The sequence below is a fragment of the Pygocentrus nattereri genome, chromosome 16 (assembly GCF_015220715.1).
Source record: "Pygocentrus nattereri isolate fPygNat1 chromosome 16, fPygNat1.pri, whole genome shotgun sequence".
NCBI classification, from domain to species: domain Eukaryota; kingdom Metazoa; phylum Chordata; class Actinopteri; order Characiformes; family Serrasalmidae; genus Pygocentrus; species Pygocentrus nattereri.
In genome coordinates this window covers 37,710,396-37,727,038 of record NC_051226.1, presented here as the reverse complement: position 1 = coordinate 37,727,038, position 16,643 = coordinate 37,710,396, and the positions used below count along the sequence as shown (strand labels likewise).

The 16,643-nt window shown below is 44.3% G+C and overlaps 1 protein-coding gene across 2 annotated transcripts; it reads left to right on the top strand.

Annotated features, from left to right (window-relative positions):
* Positions 1-2,836: 2,836 nt before the first annotated feature.
* On the top strand, positions 2,837-15,448 carry cacfd1 (calcium channel flower domain containing 1). Of its 2 annotated transcripts, none has more exons than XM_017717985.2 (6): positions 2,837-3,307; positions 3,856-4,052; positions 10,057-10,129; positions 12,510-12,635; positions 13,355-13,462; positions 14,564-14,716. In XM_017717985.2, the coding sequence occupies exons 2-6, from the start codon at positions 3,944-3,946 to the stop codon at positions 14,589-14,591; spliced, it is 444 nt and encodes a 147-aa protein (XP_017573474.1). In that variant the 5' UTR covers positions 2,837-3,307; positions 3,856-3,943; the 3' UTR covers positions 14,592-14,716. The 2 variants fall into 2 exon arrangements, with proteins under 2 accessions (XP_017573474.1, XP_017573473.1); XM_017717984.2 differs by lacking the exon at positions 14,564-14,716 and adding an exon at positions 15,187-15,448 and having other exon boundaries at positions 2,839-3,307.
* Positions 15,449-16,643: the final 1,195 nt, after the last annotated feature.

Below are 16,643 nucleotides of genomic sequence, written 5' to 3'. Positions count from 1 at the left end.
GACTTGGTATCTCATAATTATGGCTTAATGCCTCATAATTATGACACAGCATCTCATTACTGTGACTTAGCGCTTCATAAATATGACAGTATCTCATAATATTGTCTTAGCATCTCATGATGGTGACTTATTATCTCATAATAATGGCTTAATATCTCATAATAATGATTTATTATCTCATAGTAATGACTTAGCATCTCATAATAATGGCTTAATATCTCATAATAATGACTTAGCATCTCATAGTAATGACTTAGCATCACATAATAATGACTTAGCATCTCATAATAATGGTTTATTATCTCATAATAGTGGCTTAATATCTCATAATAATGGTTTATTATCTCATAGTAATGACTTAGCATCACATAATAATGACTTAGCATCTCATAATAATGGCTTAATATCTCATAATAATGACTTAGCATCTCATAATAATGGCTTAATATCTCATAATAATGGCTTAATATCTCATAATAATGGCTTAATATCTCATAATAATGGTTTATTATCTCATAGTAATGACTTAGCATCACATAATAATGACTTAGCATCTCATAATAATGGTTTATTATCTCATAATAGTGGCTTAATATCTCATAATAATGGTTTATTATCTCATAGTAATGACTTAGCATCACATAATAATGACTTAGCATCTCATAATAATGGTTTATTATCTCATAATAATGACTTAGCATCTCATAATAATGGCTTAATATCTCATAATAATGACTTAGCATCTCATAATAATGGCTTAATATCTCATAATAATGGCTTAATATCTCATAATAATGGTTTATTATCTCATAATAATGACTTAGCATCTCATAATAATGACTTTCTCAGTTTTCCTGTTGACCCCTGTTCTCCCTCAAATGCAATGCAGGACAATTCACAAGTTTACAAGGTTTGTCTGACGACCTGCTTAGTCTTCTGGTTTTAAGGTAATTAAGTCACAGTCTGGTCATGGGACTCCAACAGGCAATCGTGTAATGTATTATTATTATTATTATTATTATTAATAAACCAATATTGAATCTCAACCACTTCCTCCATGTATATCCACAGCACTGTCTATCATTCTAAAACTGGTAGTCAGGTCACTTAACCTGCTTTTATTTTGTAGTACTGGTTCACTACAAAGTGAGCACTGGAGTGATTTGAGACGGAACCCCAGGTCTAGCCCGGTCACTCACTTTCGTTCTAAAGTAGTCTATAGTAGTGCACTACGTAGGGACCTAGGAGTCGGTTAGAACACAGCCAGGGCCTCACGGGACGGTGTGTTCAGCTGGGCTGTGGGTCTATGGAGGCGATGAGCCTGCACAGCTCTGAGGGGCGTTCAGGTAAAGCAGGTTCAGAACACAACAGACAAAAGAGAGCCAGGAGTGCCGCCCTGAAAAGAGATCCTACCAAACACCACCGACACAATGACGCGCTGTTACTGAACATGCAGCTGGTCAGCGGTTTTCAGTACTGACCATATCCACCATCCTCAAAGACGCAGACCGCGGCGTGAGCTGTAACCTGGCATGGCTGTGACCATTTCACACAGGCAGAGCAACAGAATGTTCACAGCAGTATCAGCGCAATGTATAGATGTATAGTGTAGCAGCTACTGGTAGACAGGTAGATAGAACAGGTAGATAGAACAGGTAGACAGGTAGGTAGACAAGTAGGTAGGTAGGTAGACAGGTAGGTAGGTAGACAGTTAGGTACGTAGGTAGGTAGACAGGTAGACAAGTAGGTAGGTAGGTAGGTAGACAAGTAGGTAGGGAGACAGGTATTTAGGTAGGTAGACAGGTAGGTAGGGAGGGAGACAGGTAGGTAGAGAGACAGGTAGGTAGGGAGGGAGACAGGTAGGCAGACAGGTAGGTAGGGAGACAGGTAGGTAGGGAGGGAGACAGGTAGGTAGGCAGACAGGTAGGTAGGGAGGGAGACAGGTAGGTAGGGAGGGAGACAGGTAGGTAGGTAGGTAGACAGTTAGGTACATAGGTACGTAGACAGGTAGACAAATAGGTAGGTAGGTAGACAGGTAGGTAGGGAGACAGGTAGGTAGGGAGGGAGACAGGTAGGTAGGTAGGGAGACAGGTAGGTAGGAAGGGAGGGAGACAGGTAGGTAGGAAGGGAGGGAGACAGGTAGGTAGGTAGGTACAAGTAGCAGTTAGACAAAGTGGCAGATTCTAGAAAATTAGGTACAAAAAGATATAAATGAGTTTTACCATCATGAAGTTTGACACATCATAAAAGCTACTGGCCTTTACAAATAATGAAAAACATTAAACTCTTACACGTTAAAAAGTAAAACATAAAAAACTCAAACCACGAACTCGGACGAGACCCGACCCGCCTGCGCTGATGGGACGGAACCCGGAGCCCTTGAAACGAGTAATGGAGAGTCGATTCCAGAAGAATCGATTCTGTGATCCTGGAAACGACTCCGCGTTTTCTGACCGAAGCGAGGAGCGAAAACCAAACGCGACAGCGAACAAATCGACTGATCAACTGCGGGATTCGCCGAATTCAGCCCCGTGGAAAGACGCGGAACACAACAAATGCTGCACTGGACAACTTTACTTTAAATCAGCCTAACTGGCTGAAAATGGTTTATATTGATATCATTATAAGCACAGCGGGTTAGTAAGTTTCTCGACGTCATGTTAAATAAAGGTTCATCATGTCATCATCATCGTCATCATCATCATCATCATCATCAATCAATCTGCAGCCACTCAAAGTAAAGTGGAGTCGATTCCATCGGCAGGAATCAGGAGTCGGAGTCGATTCCAGAAAACTCGAGTTTCGACTACTTGAAACAGGTGACGTTGCGCAGTGACGTGGGTGTAGACTCCGCCCATAACGCAACGCAACCGGGGGAACCTCCGAGAGAAGAAGCCAAACAATGGGCCACTGAATTATCTCGAGAAAATACAGTCGGCCTTTACAGCGGAGCAGCTTTAACCCCGCGGGGGTTGTTGGATCAGGTTTACAGCTTTCCACACACTGAAGGGCGGAAGGATCGGCGGCGGTTTGGAGGAGTTATCCGGCTGATTTTGCTGTATTATTAATGCCCGAGCGTCCCTATGATAAAGCAGGACGCAGGCTGATAAACAGGCGCTCAGTGTTTCTCACTTCCCTGCCATCTGGATCACCAAACGACACATCTGAGGCGCTTTCACCGCCGACTGGTTTGATAACGTCTGTCGTTTAACCGACTGGAGTCGTTACCGTGGCTGTCGAGTACTTTGAGAGCGTTGTGAGAAGCACTGGACTGGACTACAGTGGACTGGACTGGATTGGATTAGAGGTGGGCGATATGGCAAAAACATATTGTGATACTTTTTCACGATACATAATATCCCAACAAAATTTGTCTGGCCCACATCCCTGGGTTTGTTCTGGCCCAGATCCGGCCCAACAAACACCGTAAAGTGAGTAGAGCTAATGGATGATGTGGCCCAAATCTGGCCTAAGTACACATTTAGCCCGCAGGAGTCACGGCATTGGCCCCCAAATGTAGACACGAGGTATCTGATCCTGTTCTGGCCTGCATGCCTAACATCTGCCCAGCAATCGCATCGGAAAAGCCAGAATCGGCCCAAAACTTAGAAGAATAGGCCAAAAAGCTGAACTGAACACATTGATTTTTATTTAGTGTTTGGCTTAATTTGACACTAAATCCAGTTAAACGAGACTCGTTTTCTCTCTTCAGAATTCAACATGCAGTTGGTCAGTGTTTTTCAAGCACTGCTGATATACACAATGTGTTAAAACAAAACACAAAAAAAAAGCTTATTGTATTGTGACATCATTTATCACAGTAATGCTATACACTGTCCTGTTGCCCTTCTCTAGACTGGACTGAAGTGGAGCAGAGTGGAGAAGGACTCAGCCACCGTGTGCACTGGTGATCTGCAGGTGTTGTGAATAATTGAGGTGTAAGATGAGCTCAGAGGAGGCCACAGCTCCAGCCAAAGCAGCCAGCGATGACGACGGCATGTCATGGTGGTACCGGTGGATCTGCAAAATTGCTGCTGTCCTGGGTGGCATCTGTACGTATCACTCCTGTAGTTCACCATCACGTTGTTACCTAAAGATGAAGCTCTGGAGCTCTTTCAGGAGCAGTGAAATACACTATGTGGACACCTGACCATCACACCTATATAAGCTTGCTGGACATCCCATTCTAAAGCCATGTGAATTAATATAGAGATGCCTCAATTTTCCAGCTATAATAGCCTAGTCTGTCTTGGGAAGCTTTCCACAAGATTTTGGAGTGTGTCTGTGGAAATTTGTGCCCATTTAATCAAGAGAGCATTTGTGAGGCCCAGCTATGTGACTGTAGCTGAGCTTTTGCTTGTTGACTCTTCCTTTTCACAATAATAGCACTTACAGTTGTCTGGGGCAGATCTAGCAGGGCAGACATTTCACAAACTGACGTGTATCTCGGTGACATCCTATGATAAAGTCGCCAAATGACCTTGTTTACCGCCAGTGTTTACGTAGGGAGACTGCCTGGCCATGTGCTTGATTTTATACACCTGTTAGCAATGGGTGTGGCTGAAACACCTGAATATCATCATTAGAAGTGTCTGCATACTTTTGGTTATATAATATATGAAACTGCAAATGTAGGTGGCCCACAGGACTGGAGGTGGCCTCTGCAGAGTGTCAGAGTACAGTGTTCAGGGTAATTCAGTTGGATCCGGTTTCTAGTCCATTTTTTTCATTCCATCACTGGTGCTCAGGGCTCATCAATGATTGGGTCAAAGGTGCTGAGAGCTGGAATTAAGTAAACACATGGACTGGATATCAGGGGAGGGACCGGGATTTCCACAAATGCATTCTTTCCTAGCTAACAAACAAAATAGAACCTATAATGTAGTAATAACAATAATAATAATAATAAACCTTCAACTACAATGGTTTTTATAATGATTTAGTAGCTAGACTGCACTACATCCAGTAATGTTTGTAATGATGCATGTAGTAAGTCAATGTGTTATAAGTACTGATGATATTCACAACATACTCATAAAAGCGTATTGTAACATATTTTATTACAATAATGATAATATAATGCCAAATTGCCCACCCCCATTTAAAAACGTAGAAACTTTTAAAGGGGGCAGAATTCATAATCAGTCATGCAGTCTGGCACACATGCATGCAAATAACATACAAGGACAGGTACAAATGATATATAATATGTGTGTGTGTGTGTGTGTGTGTGTGTGTGTGTGTGTGTGTGTGTGTGTGAGAGAGAGAGAACATTTTTGTTTTATTTGCAATGCACATAATCTTATATCGTCACCATTGCAGTGCCAGTGGCCAGAATATTTCATGTTTTGTCCTAAACATGGACCACAGACCAACTTTCACACATTCCCAAATAAGCCTTGATTTTAAAACAAAAGAACTATTTTCACCTCCTACGCAAGATCCAGAGCCCACAACTAACTGCATCAGATCAGATCTGTAACTCTGTGATGGCTGAAGGGATGGCAGCGCACTCATCAATATAATTTTTGTTTTATTTCCTTCTTTAAAGCCTCGTCTAACCAACTTTTGGTATTGAAGCCTATCTGTTGCCGTCTGTTTACTTTATTGGCTATTTCAATTTCAAGACACTTATGGTTTGGAAGTGAAAAGCAAGAAAAAGCAAAAGGGCATTATATTATGTGGTATTTGCTCTTGTTTATGTAGTTCGTCTTTTGCAAAAATGGGAGAAAACATGTCCCAGCACTGGCAATCAAGATTTTGGTTGATGATTGGTGGAGTAAGCAGAATCTTAACTGGCTTCAGCTGTTCTTGCTTGGCCGGCTCGTAACCATAGCTATGAAAGAATGCCGTGAAAAATATGAAAGCTATGAAACGCCTCATTCAACACCAGAGAGGCGTGTTATAAAGTACACATGTTTCAGGAAAGCAGTCGAAGTCTGAATGAACGCGCTTAACGTATGAGCTACTACATCACTTTTTCATTATGGCAGTTGACAATACAATGAGGGCAGACCGCTGGTGTGAGCGGACAGTTGTATTGGTGATCAATAAAGTCGATTGGGTTTGCTCCCTGGACAAAGGTGCATGGACAGACAGGCGGCCCTGCACCATTAATCAGTCAAATGATTCCTCAGACCCACCAGGACTCCTGCGAACAGGCCTTACAAGGCACTTCAGTTTTGCCACATTCATCATGTTCATGCATGAAGGCCCAGGGTTTTCTCAGGGAAGCCAGTTCAGGGCGTATTAGAACCGTGACCCAGTCCTGATGACCGGCGTGATGTTTCATTAGACGTGTGGAACATGGAAAAAGCAGGTAGAGGGTCCTCATAACTAGGGATGGGTATTTCGCTCGAATTTGATGTTCAATTACATTTTTAAGCCATTATTCCAGAATAATTGACTACCCTGTAAAATGGATGGGAATTTGAAAGTTAAGGCCACACCAGACGCATCGGGACACTGTGACCAGAGATAGAGACGCATCTCTGTGCTCCTGAACTACATTAAACCCAGACCGCAAATCCATAGTACACCACTAGAATAAAGGGTTCCAATATTATTTTATTAGCGAGCCTAGGATTTAGCCAGGCTGGACGTTGAGCACATATTTCGCCCAAGGTACAGTGAGTCTTAGGAGTATATATGGGGTCAGTGCAGTGCAGCAAGATATGGCACAATTCAAAGTTGTTCCCTAACTAAAGGTACTGAAGATGCACTCTTGAGGGTATGAGAGAGCTAACGTGATTAGCTAAGCCACATATTTCACCACATTTTTGCTGAAAACAGTGAGTTTGTGAGGAGCTGGCTAACCAATACCAAACCTGATAGACCTGCTAACGGATGCCGAGAGTTTTATTCCATTAAATCTATACGAGTAGAGCGTAAAATGAAATAGCTTTTAGGTAAAAGCAGTGAGTTTGTGAAGAGTTAGCTAGCCGATACCAAACCTGACAAATCCGCTGATACTGCAAGTTTTATTCCATTAAATCTACAAGTAGAGTGTAAAATGAAGTTGAGCCTTTTTGAGGTTTTCTGTGACGCCTCCTATGTGCTAAGGCTGAGCTCTTTACTGTCTGCTACCCGGCATTCAAGATTCTCTAGCTGGGGCAGCTTCTCGTTAGTTGACGATAAGTGTTATAAGCTCTCTGGTGGGGTTAGTGTAGTGGGTAACACCTCTGCCTTCTACGCTGTAGACTGGGGTTCAAACACCCACCTGGGTAACCACCCTACACTATACCAATAAGAGTCCTTGGGCAAGACTCCCAACACCACCTTCACCTACTTGTGCAAAATGATCAAATGGTAAGTCGCTCTGGATAAGAGGACCAGCCAAATGCCGTAAATGTAAATGGTGGGGAGGATGGACAGGCGTGAAGCCCTCTAACGGACAGAGAGCTCGCGAACCCTGGCTCACTTGGGGGGCAACTAGCTAGCTGACTAACCATGCACCTGTCTCAGTGGGATTGTGCTGTTGTGAGTGAATGGCTAGACTTCTGCTCCTGGCCTGCCTTGTGAGTAAAAGCCACATATCGCCACCTAGCCTGCTTAACACACAAAACTTAACACTTTTTTTGCTAATTCCAGATTGAGGAACAGTAATTTTAACCTAAATACCTCAGATGCACAACCATGCACACAGAGTCAAGGAAGACGTCCACCACGCAGTCAGTATCATTCAGTAGGGAGACAGAGCTGTAGTGTGCACAAGACCTGAACACATGCATAGTGTGTGGGTGGGGGGTTGAGGGGGGTGTTCAACCCTCATGAATAGCTCTCTGTTCTTTCTAGCCTATGTGCCATAACCCCAATGACTTACACGGTTGTTCAGCAAAACCTCAGAAAAATGTTTGAGAGTGGCCTGTAAGATTTTCAGTCTCTCAGCTGCAGATCCTTCAGATCCCCTGGTGTGTATGTACACTATATTGCAAAAAAGGTATTCAGTCGTCTGGCTTCACACGCATATGAACTTGAGTGACATCCCATTCTTAATCCATAGGGTTTAATATGATGTCGGCCCACCCTTTGCAGCTATAACAGCTTCAGCTCTTCTGGGAAGGCTTTCCACAAGGGTTAGGAGTGTTTATGGGAATTTTTGATCATTCTTCCAGAAGAGCATTTGTGAGGTCAGACACTGATGTTGGACAAGAAGGCCTGGCTCACAATCTCCACTCTAATTCATCCCAAAGGTGTTCTGTGGGGTTGAGGTCAGGACTCTGTGCAGGCCAGTCAAGTTCTTCCACACCAAACTGGCTCATCCACGTCTTTATGGACCTGCTTTGTGCTCTGGTGTGCAGTCATGTTGGAACAGGAAGGGACCGTCCCCAAACTGTTCCCACAAAGTTGGGAGCGTCAAACTGTCCAAAATCTCTTGGTGCTGAAGCATTAAGAGCTCCTTTCACTGGAACTAAGGGGCCGAGCCCAACTCCTGAAAACAACCCCACACCATGATCCCCCCTGCACCAAACTTTACACTCGGCACAATGCAGTCAGACAAGTACCGTCTCCTGGCAACCGCCAAACCTAGACGCGTCCATCAGATTCCCAAACGTAGAAGCGTCACTCCAGAGAACTCGTCTCCACTGCTCTAGAGTCCAGTGGCGGCGCTTTACACCACTGCACTCCACGCTTTGCATTGCGCTTGGTGATGTAAGGCTTGGATGCAGCTGCTCGGCCATGGAAACCCATTCCAAGAAGCTCTCTACGCTGTTCTTGAGCTGATCTGAAGGCCACATGAAGTTTGGAGGTCTGTAGTGATGGACTCTGCAGAAAGTCGGTGACCTCTGCGCACTATGCCCCTCAGCATCCGCTGACCACTCTGTCATTTTACGTGGCCGACCACTTCGTGACTGAGCTGCTGTCGTTCCCAATCGCTTCCACTTTGTTATAATCCCACTGACAGTGGACTGTGGAATATTTAGTAGTGAGGAAATTTCACGACTGGACTTGCTGCACAGGTGGCATCCGATCACGGCACCACGCTGGAACTCACTGAGCTCCTGAGAGCACGTTCCATGGAAATATAGTGTATGTATATATCTATATCCATAGCACTGTTGTCCGAATAAAACCGCGTGTCTTCAAAATGAACTTCAGAGGAGAAGGGAATATACTACTTTACTTTCAGTGTAAGTCAATGGAACCAGACTTTTTTCCAAGTCATTTTGAGCCATTCATCATGGAATTTACACACAAAGTGAAGCGCAGCAGGTATTTGCAAATTATGTCTATGTGTAGTGTGTGTTGCGCTGGTCTGAGTGGATCAGACACAGCAGTGCTGCTGGAGTTTTTAAACACCTCAGTGTCGCTGCTGGACTGAGAACAGTCCACCAACCAAAAATATCCAGCCAACAGCGTCCTGTGGGCAGCGTCCTGTGACCCCTGATGAAGGACTAGTAGACGAACAACACAACCTATGCAGAGAGACATGAGCTGCTGTCTCTGACTTTACGTAACACAAAGTGGACCAACAAGGTAATAGAGTGGACAGTGAGTGGACACAGTGTTTAAAAACTGCAGCAGCACTGCTGTATCTGATCCACTCGTGCCAGCACAACACGCACTAACACACCACCACCACCTCAGTGTTCCTGCAGTGCTGAGAATGACCCACCACGCAAATAGTACCTGCTCTGTGAGGGTCCATGGGGGTTCTGACCACTGAAGAACAGGGTGAAAGGGGGCTAACAAAGTATGCAAACAGATGGAGGTTTAGAATGTATTGTTCCCTCCAAACTCATTTACATATGCCCGCCTATTCAGTGGACAGCAGTTTAGCCACACCCGCTCATACTGAAGCTGAAAGGAGTGTTTCAGCTGCGGCTGCTTTTTGAATAAGGCACAACACAGGGCAGCAAATTAGAACAGAGCTCATTTGCATACATCAGTCTTAAAGGCACAGTAACAACACCAGCCTGTTTTATTGTAAGGCATAACAAAAATGGAAAATGGTCATGTAAAATTTAATTACAGTGCTTTTTTTCTGCCGCCAGTTCGTTTTATTGGTCACTCTAATGTATTTTTTGCTTTCTCCTTCTGGTTCTCTCTCTCTAGCGTGTGCGGTGATGGGGGTTTGGAACTGTGTGACGGTGCACCCCTTAAATATCGCCGCAGGAGTCTGGATGGTGTGAGTACTCGTACTGTGTTCTGTTTTATGAGTGTTGGTCGCTCTGTATGTGTACGAGCCGGCCTACCGCAGCCACTGTCTTGTACTGATGTCCACTGTTGAAACCTGCCTGCGCGATTGTTACCCGAGACAGCAGGTGCTGCTGTGCACTATTAAGTGTCGCCCTCATCACAACACTACCTACATAACTCCAACAGGTGACAGAAGAAAGCAGAATCACATTTATTAAAACAATTTGTGGACAAAACAATAAAGGTGAGAACTTGAGGTTGAGCTGTGACTGACTTCCGTTTGGCTTGTTTGTTTATTTTGCCATAAGCAGTGTTGTTTATCTGTTGTTTACTGTTCCGGGTGAGGATGCAGCCACAAAGCACTAGTACATGATCACCAGAAGGCAAACTGCAATATTATGACGTGTCGATCGCTGTATTGAAAATGATGGTTGTGTAAAGGACTCCTCAAGTTAACTGAGAAATTCACCATGTTGGCATATACGCGGATGTGCCTAAAGCCCTGGGTTAGCTGTACGCAAATTGACCATGAAGTGGTGTTTCCTCAGGCTCGGGAATGCCCACACCTGTGTGAGCTGTGTGGTGTCATCTTGTGAGTGAGGCCGATCACTGGTCAGCACGTTTATTGCAAGGCAAAGTGAATTACCAGAGAATTCCATTCCCAAAGTTGTGCATGCATTTAACATTCCTTGATCCTCAGCGTCACATGTGTACCAGGAATACATCATAGAAGGCAGTACCACCCACAGTGGACACCGCAGTGGCTGACCACGAGTGCTTAATGATCGAGATCGGCGGCGTCTGGCTAGAATTGTTCGTACGAACAGACAAGACACTCTGGCAGAAATCACATCCACATTTAATATAGGAGGCCCCACAATCATATCCAGCAGGTCAGTGCAACGTTCCTTAACCTCCATGGTAGCAGAAGACCCACTTAGAGTGCCTCTGTTACCTCACCTGGGCTCATGAGGTTGCTAACAGGACCCTAGAAGACTGGTAACATGTGGTGTGGTCCAATGAGTCTCAGTACCAGTTGTTTCAGGCTGATGGTCAGGTTTGTGTGTGCCGAAGACCCCATGAAGCCATGGACCCGAGTTGTCAACAAGGTACTCTGCAACCTGGTGGTGGTTCCATTCCGGTGTGGGGTATGTTCTCATGGCACTGGTCTGCCTGAATACATCTTGGACTGGTTAACACCACATTTTACTGTTTGCTGACCATTTACAGCCCTTCGTGGACTTCATGTACCTCCATAGTGATGGGACATTCCAGCCATCGGGCCATTGGGCCCAAGGTGTCCAGAATTGGTTTGAGGAATATCGAGTTCTGATGAATGGTTTTTGCCTGACGTGAGCCCATTCCAGCATTTATGGGATGTGGTGGTGATGTCGGTTTGCACTGAAGATGCCATACCTACAAACACCACTGTGCTGTGAGTGGCTCTCCAGAAGGCCTGGCTCAAAGTCCCTCCAGACGTCTTCCAAACACTGAGTTGCTGCAGTTCCCCGGGACAGGAGGGGGTCCTTCACGATACTAGTTCCTGTCCCATGACTTTTGGCACGTCAGCGTATAGTCGTTGGCATGTAGTCAGTTTACTCTGCTGCTGTCTTGGCAGCACCACCGGGCAGATATTTTTAGTCCTACAAGACTGGACTTCTATCTTTTTGAATGGAGAGTAATCAAAAAATTTGACGGGTCAAATCCCATTTTAATAATCTTTTAAATTGCTGGTAAAATCTGACAAAACTCACATACTTTGTAGTGTTTGGCTGAAATAACAAACAAAATAGTGTTTTGCTGTTATAGCGAGTTGCTCTGGCTACAGCGCTTGCACAGATCTACAAAGAAGCAGGGAGTATTGTCGCTATTGGCTAAACAAGCAGGCTGATTGGCTAAGTTTATTGAAGGCGGGACTTTCTCCACAAATGGACGTTATATCAACCAGTGACCGTCTCCTCCTTTATTAAATATCTGGTTCTGCTCAAAATGAGCTAAAGTGACCCTTTATCTCAATTATGTCTCATTTTATTAAAACAATAATTGAGCTGTCCGTTTTGTCACCACCAGAACAACCACATCTCTACCGAAACCTTACCAAATGTTCCGCAGTGACTGTTCCGTTAGTGCTCTGATTGTTTTAGTAGAGGCAAAATGGAGCGGTCAACTATTTATTGTGATAAAATTATGATCATTTAGGTATAGGGTCACTAAAACAAAAGGATTTTAGTCTGAAGTCCAAACTCTGACTTTGAACCAGTTCAGTAGAATGAATTATGTTATATTGCATACATATAGCAACTGCTTTGCATCCATTCTAGTGATATATGGGGTGTTTTCCAAGTAAACATGTGGCCGTGCGTCCTCAGGTTGACGGCGTGTGTGCTGTTTATCTGCGAGGTGCCGTTCTGCTGTCAGTTCGTGGAGTTTGCGAACGCGGTGGCGGACCGGGCGGACCGCATGCGGCCCTGGCAGAAAGCGCTGCTCTACTGTGGGTGAGTGAGAGACATACAGACACTGCTTTCTGAGAATTTCAGCTTAATTCGGTGTGTGAGGCGTAAACAGATTCAGAGTGGGTTTGGTGTGAAGTGGTTCAGATGTATTTACAGTGGTGGTGATGGGAACCAGGCGTCACCATGACTACAACACAGATATAGACACTTTATTTACCATCCAGAACCACCAGAGAACCTACACGAGTCTTCTGAGTAGGTAGTGGAAATAGTGGAAAATCTATAAATATGTTGTTTTTTTTTGTTTTGTTTTGTTTTTTTGCCTCACAACACCTTGCATGTACATACAAACATACATACATCTTAGACAATGTCTTGTGCATCAGGCAGTGCACATGTAGGAACTCTCTCTGAGGAGTTTTTAGAGGTGGACGTCTGGTTCCTATCACCACCACTGCGAACAGCTCTGACTCGGTAAAGTTATCTAGAACAGAGTATTTCACATCAGACATCAAAAACATCAATAATATCAATAATATGAGTAGATACACTGATACGCTAAAGAAATAGGGAAGGAAGAAAGAGATGAAATTGAAAAACACTGGGCCTCATCCTGTCCACTAGATAAAAGCCCTTGTTACCTAATTAGCAATCACATTGTAATTAGAGACACAGCCTATACTATTCTGAGGAACAAATAAAGCTGCCGTACAGTTCTCAATCACAGACTAATTCTCTCTCTCTCTCACCCCCCCCCCCAGGATGGCCCTCATCCCCATCTTTCTGAGTCTCACCCTGACCACTCTGTTTGGGAACGCCATCGCCTTCGCCACAGGAGTGCTCTACGGACTCGCGTCCCTTGGCAAAAAGTGAGAAAATCCTTCATACGCGCAAATTTTTCTGTCATCATAACTAAAAGGGAAAGTTTGTGAACAGACGTTTAAGTTGGTTTGACGAAGCCAGTCCATAATGTTTCGAAGGTTAAAGCAGCTGCAGAGCACTGTTTATTCCAGGTGGTTGCTAATGGTGTTGCTATTAGGTCACTATGGTATTCCATGATGTTGTTAGGCCATTGTTAGGTAGTTGCTAAGGTGTTGCTAAGCTGTTTCTATGGTATCGTATATGGCTGTGAAGGTGTTTTTAGGCCATTGCTGTGGTATTCCAGGTGGTTGCTAAGATGTTGCTACACCATTGCTATGGAATTTCATGTGGATGCTGAGGTGTTGCTAAGGCGTTGCTGTGCTATCATAGGTTGGTTAAGGTGTTGCTAAGGTGTTGCTGTGCTATCCTAGGTTGGTTAAGGTGTTGCTAAGCCATTGCTGTGGTATTCCAGGTGGTTGCTAGGGTGTTGCTAAGCCATTGCTGTGATATCCTAGGCGTATGCTAAGGTGTTGCTAAACCATTGCTTTGTTTCTCCAGGTGTCTGCTAAGGTGTTGCTAGGCTGGTGCAATGTGAGCCAAAGTGGTTGTTAAGGTGTTCTTAAGTCATTGCTATGGAAAACCAAATGGTTGCTAAGGTGTTGCTAGGCCATTACTGTGCTATCTTGCGTGGTTGCTATGGTATTCCAGTGGTACAGTATAGCAATCTGGTTTTGCTGTATAACAGTGGTTATAATGGTATTATTACCATTAAGTAAAAATAAATAAGAGTAAACAAATATATATATTTTAGAAAGTTACATATCTAAGTGTGTTCTCTGTAGAGAATTTGTTGTTATTTTCACAATCAACTGGCACATGTCTAGACTAAACAGCCCTGCACTGTTTTCTGCTGTGAGTATGGTGAATGGCATTGTGAAAATACTCATTACTTTTCTCTCTTTTTCTCTTAATTTACTTTAAAACATTTGTGTTTTTCACTTTTTTTACTACTGATAATCATTTAATATTAATATTACGTGATTCACTGTTTGTTACATTTATTATTTTCATTTTTAACATTTTGATATTATTTACATTATAACGTGAAGTCGTGTGCCCTGGCTAATGTCTCCCTAATATACTGACTCACTGACATACTCATCCCCAACCCCCTTCTCTCTTCCTCTCTCTCTCTCTCTCTCTCTCTCTCTCTCTCTCTCTCTCTCTCTCTCTGTCTGTCTGTCTCTCTCTGTCTCTCTCTCTCTCTCTCTCTCTCTCTCTCTGTCTCTGTCTCTCTGTCTCTCTCTGTCTGTCTCTCTGTCTCTCTCTCTCTCTCTCTCTCTCTCTCTGTCTCTCTGTCACTCTCTCTGTCTCTCTCTCTGTCTCTCTCTCTCTCTGTCTCTCTGTCACTCTCTCTGTCTGTCTCTCTGTCTCTCTGTCACTCTCTCTGTCTGTCTCTCTCTCTCTCTCCTTTCTTTCTTTCTGTCTCTTTTTCTCTTTCTTTCTTTCTTTCTCTCTGTGTCTCTCTCTCTCCTTTCTTTCTCTCTTTCTCTTTTTCTCTTTCTTTCTTTCTTTCTTTCTTTCTTTCTTTCTTTCTCTCTCTCGCTCTTTCTTTCTTTCTCTCTCTCGCTCTCTTTATTTCTTTCTTTCTTTCTCTCTCTCTCTTTCTCTTTCTGTCTCTCTCTGTCTCTCTCTCTCTCTTTCTTTCTTTCTTTCTTTCTCTCTCTCTCAGGGGCGATGCGGTCAGCTACGCCCGGCTGCAGCACCAGAAACAGGCTGACGAAGAGAAACTGGCCGGCACGACAGACGGCACAGCCCCATGACCCCTCCTCCCGCCTCCTCCTCCTCCGTTATCCCTCGCTCTTCTACCTCTCCCACCCCTCCCTCCATCTCCCTGAGACTCCTGCTCTCCTGCGTTCAGTGATTGTGATTTTATTTCTGTGGAATTCCCTTTTTTCTTCTTTTTAAACATCAGGGTTGAGCTCCGTGTCCGAGTTCGCGAGTTGTCCTGTTGTTGTTTTGGAAGGTCGCTCTGGTTTGATGGGCTGCAACTTCTCCTCCTTATTTATCCGTAACTTATGAAGCAGACACTAAGTGAAGAGTAACCTCACGCTCCCACGTCCAGACATGAGAGCAGAATGCATGTCACTGACGTATCGGTCATCTCCTGTCCATCTGTCGCTACACCTTTACTCACTGAAGGTACTGGGAATGTCAGCCAGTGAGACTTTTCTACCAGAATGCTGTCAAATCCATGAGATTAGAACTAGAGCTAGAAATTTCCTCCAGTGGAAGTGCATGTGTGGTTGATGTGGTCACTAAAGAGGGTTTTAGCTGCGTAACTAACCCTGCTGGACGACTCTCGTGTGTGCGTATGAGTGCGTGGTCCTCTCACAAATCTGCCTTTACACACGTTTCCTGCTGCAACACGTCGCTCGTGATTAAAGAGAAGAATGTACTCTTCGCTATGCTGCTCGAAATTCAAGACACCCGCCGTCTCTTTACAGTGCACACGGTTGAGGAGAAACGTGGTCTTACAGGGGAACTCTACCGCTTTTTCAGAATTTCTGTATAATTCAGTGGTTGAGATGCAAAGAGAGAGATTCGGAGCAGGTTTGGTGTGAGGTGGTTCAGTGTCTTTACAGTGGTGGTGATGGGAACCAGACGTCGCCATGACTACAACACAGATATAGACCTTTTATTTACCATCCAGAACCACCAGAGAACCCACACTTCAGAGTTCATATGGAATGCTGATGATGGTTATGAAGTACCCTCACCTCTCCACCATGAATTCATTTAAAAAATCTGTTTTAAGCCAAAGCCTTGTGGCATGACTACTGTACAGACAACGTCTCAGGCATACGACAGTGCATTTCCATCAATTTGATGTACTACCTGTCCGTAAGGGAGCTTTTAGAGGTGGATGTCTGGTTCCTATCACCACCACTGTAAACCGTTCTGACTATAGAACACAGGGTTTCACACCAAACCACTCTGAACGGCCCCGTTTACATCTTCCATCCATCCATCCATCCATTTTCTAAGCCGCTTCTCCGTCAGGGTCGCGGGGGGTGCTGGAGCCTATCCCAGCAGTCTTCGGGCGGAAGGCAGGATACACCCTGGACAGGTCGCCAGTCCATCACAGGGCAGACGGACAGACACAGACAGTCCGTTTACATCTTAACT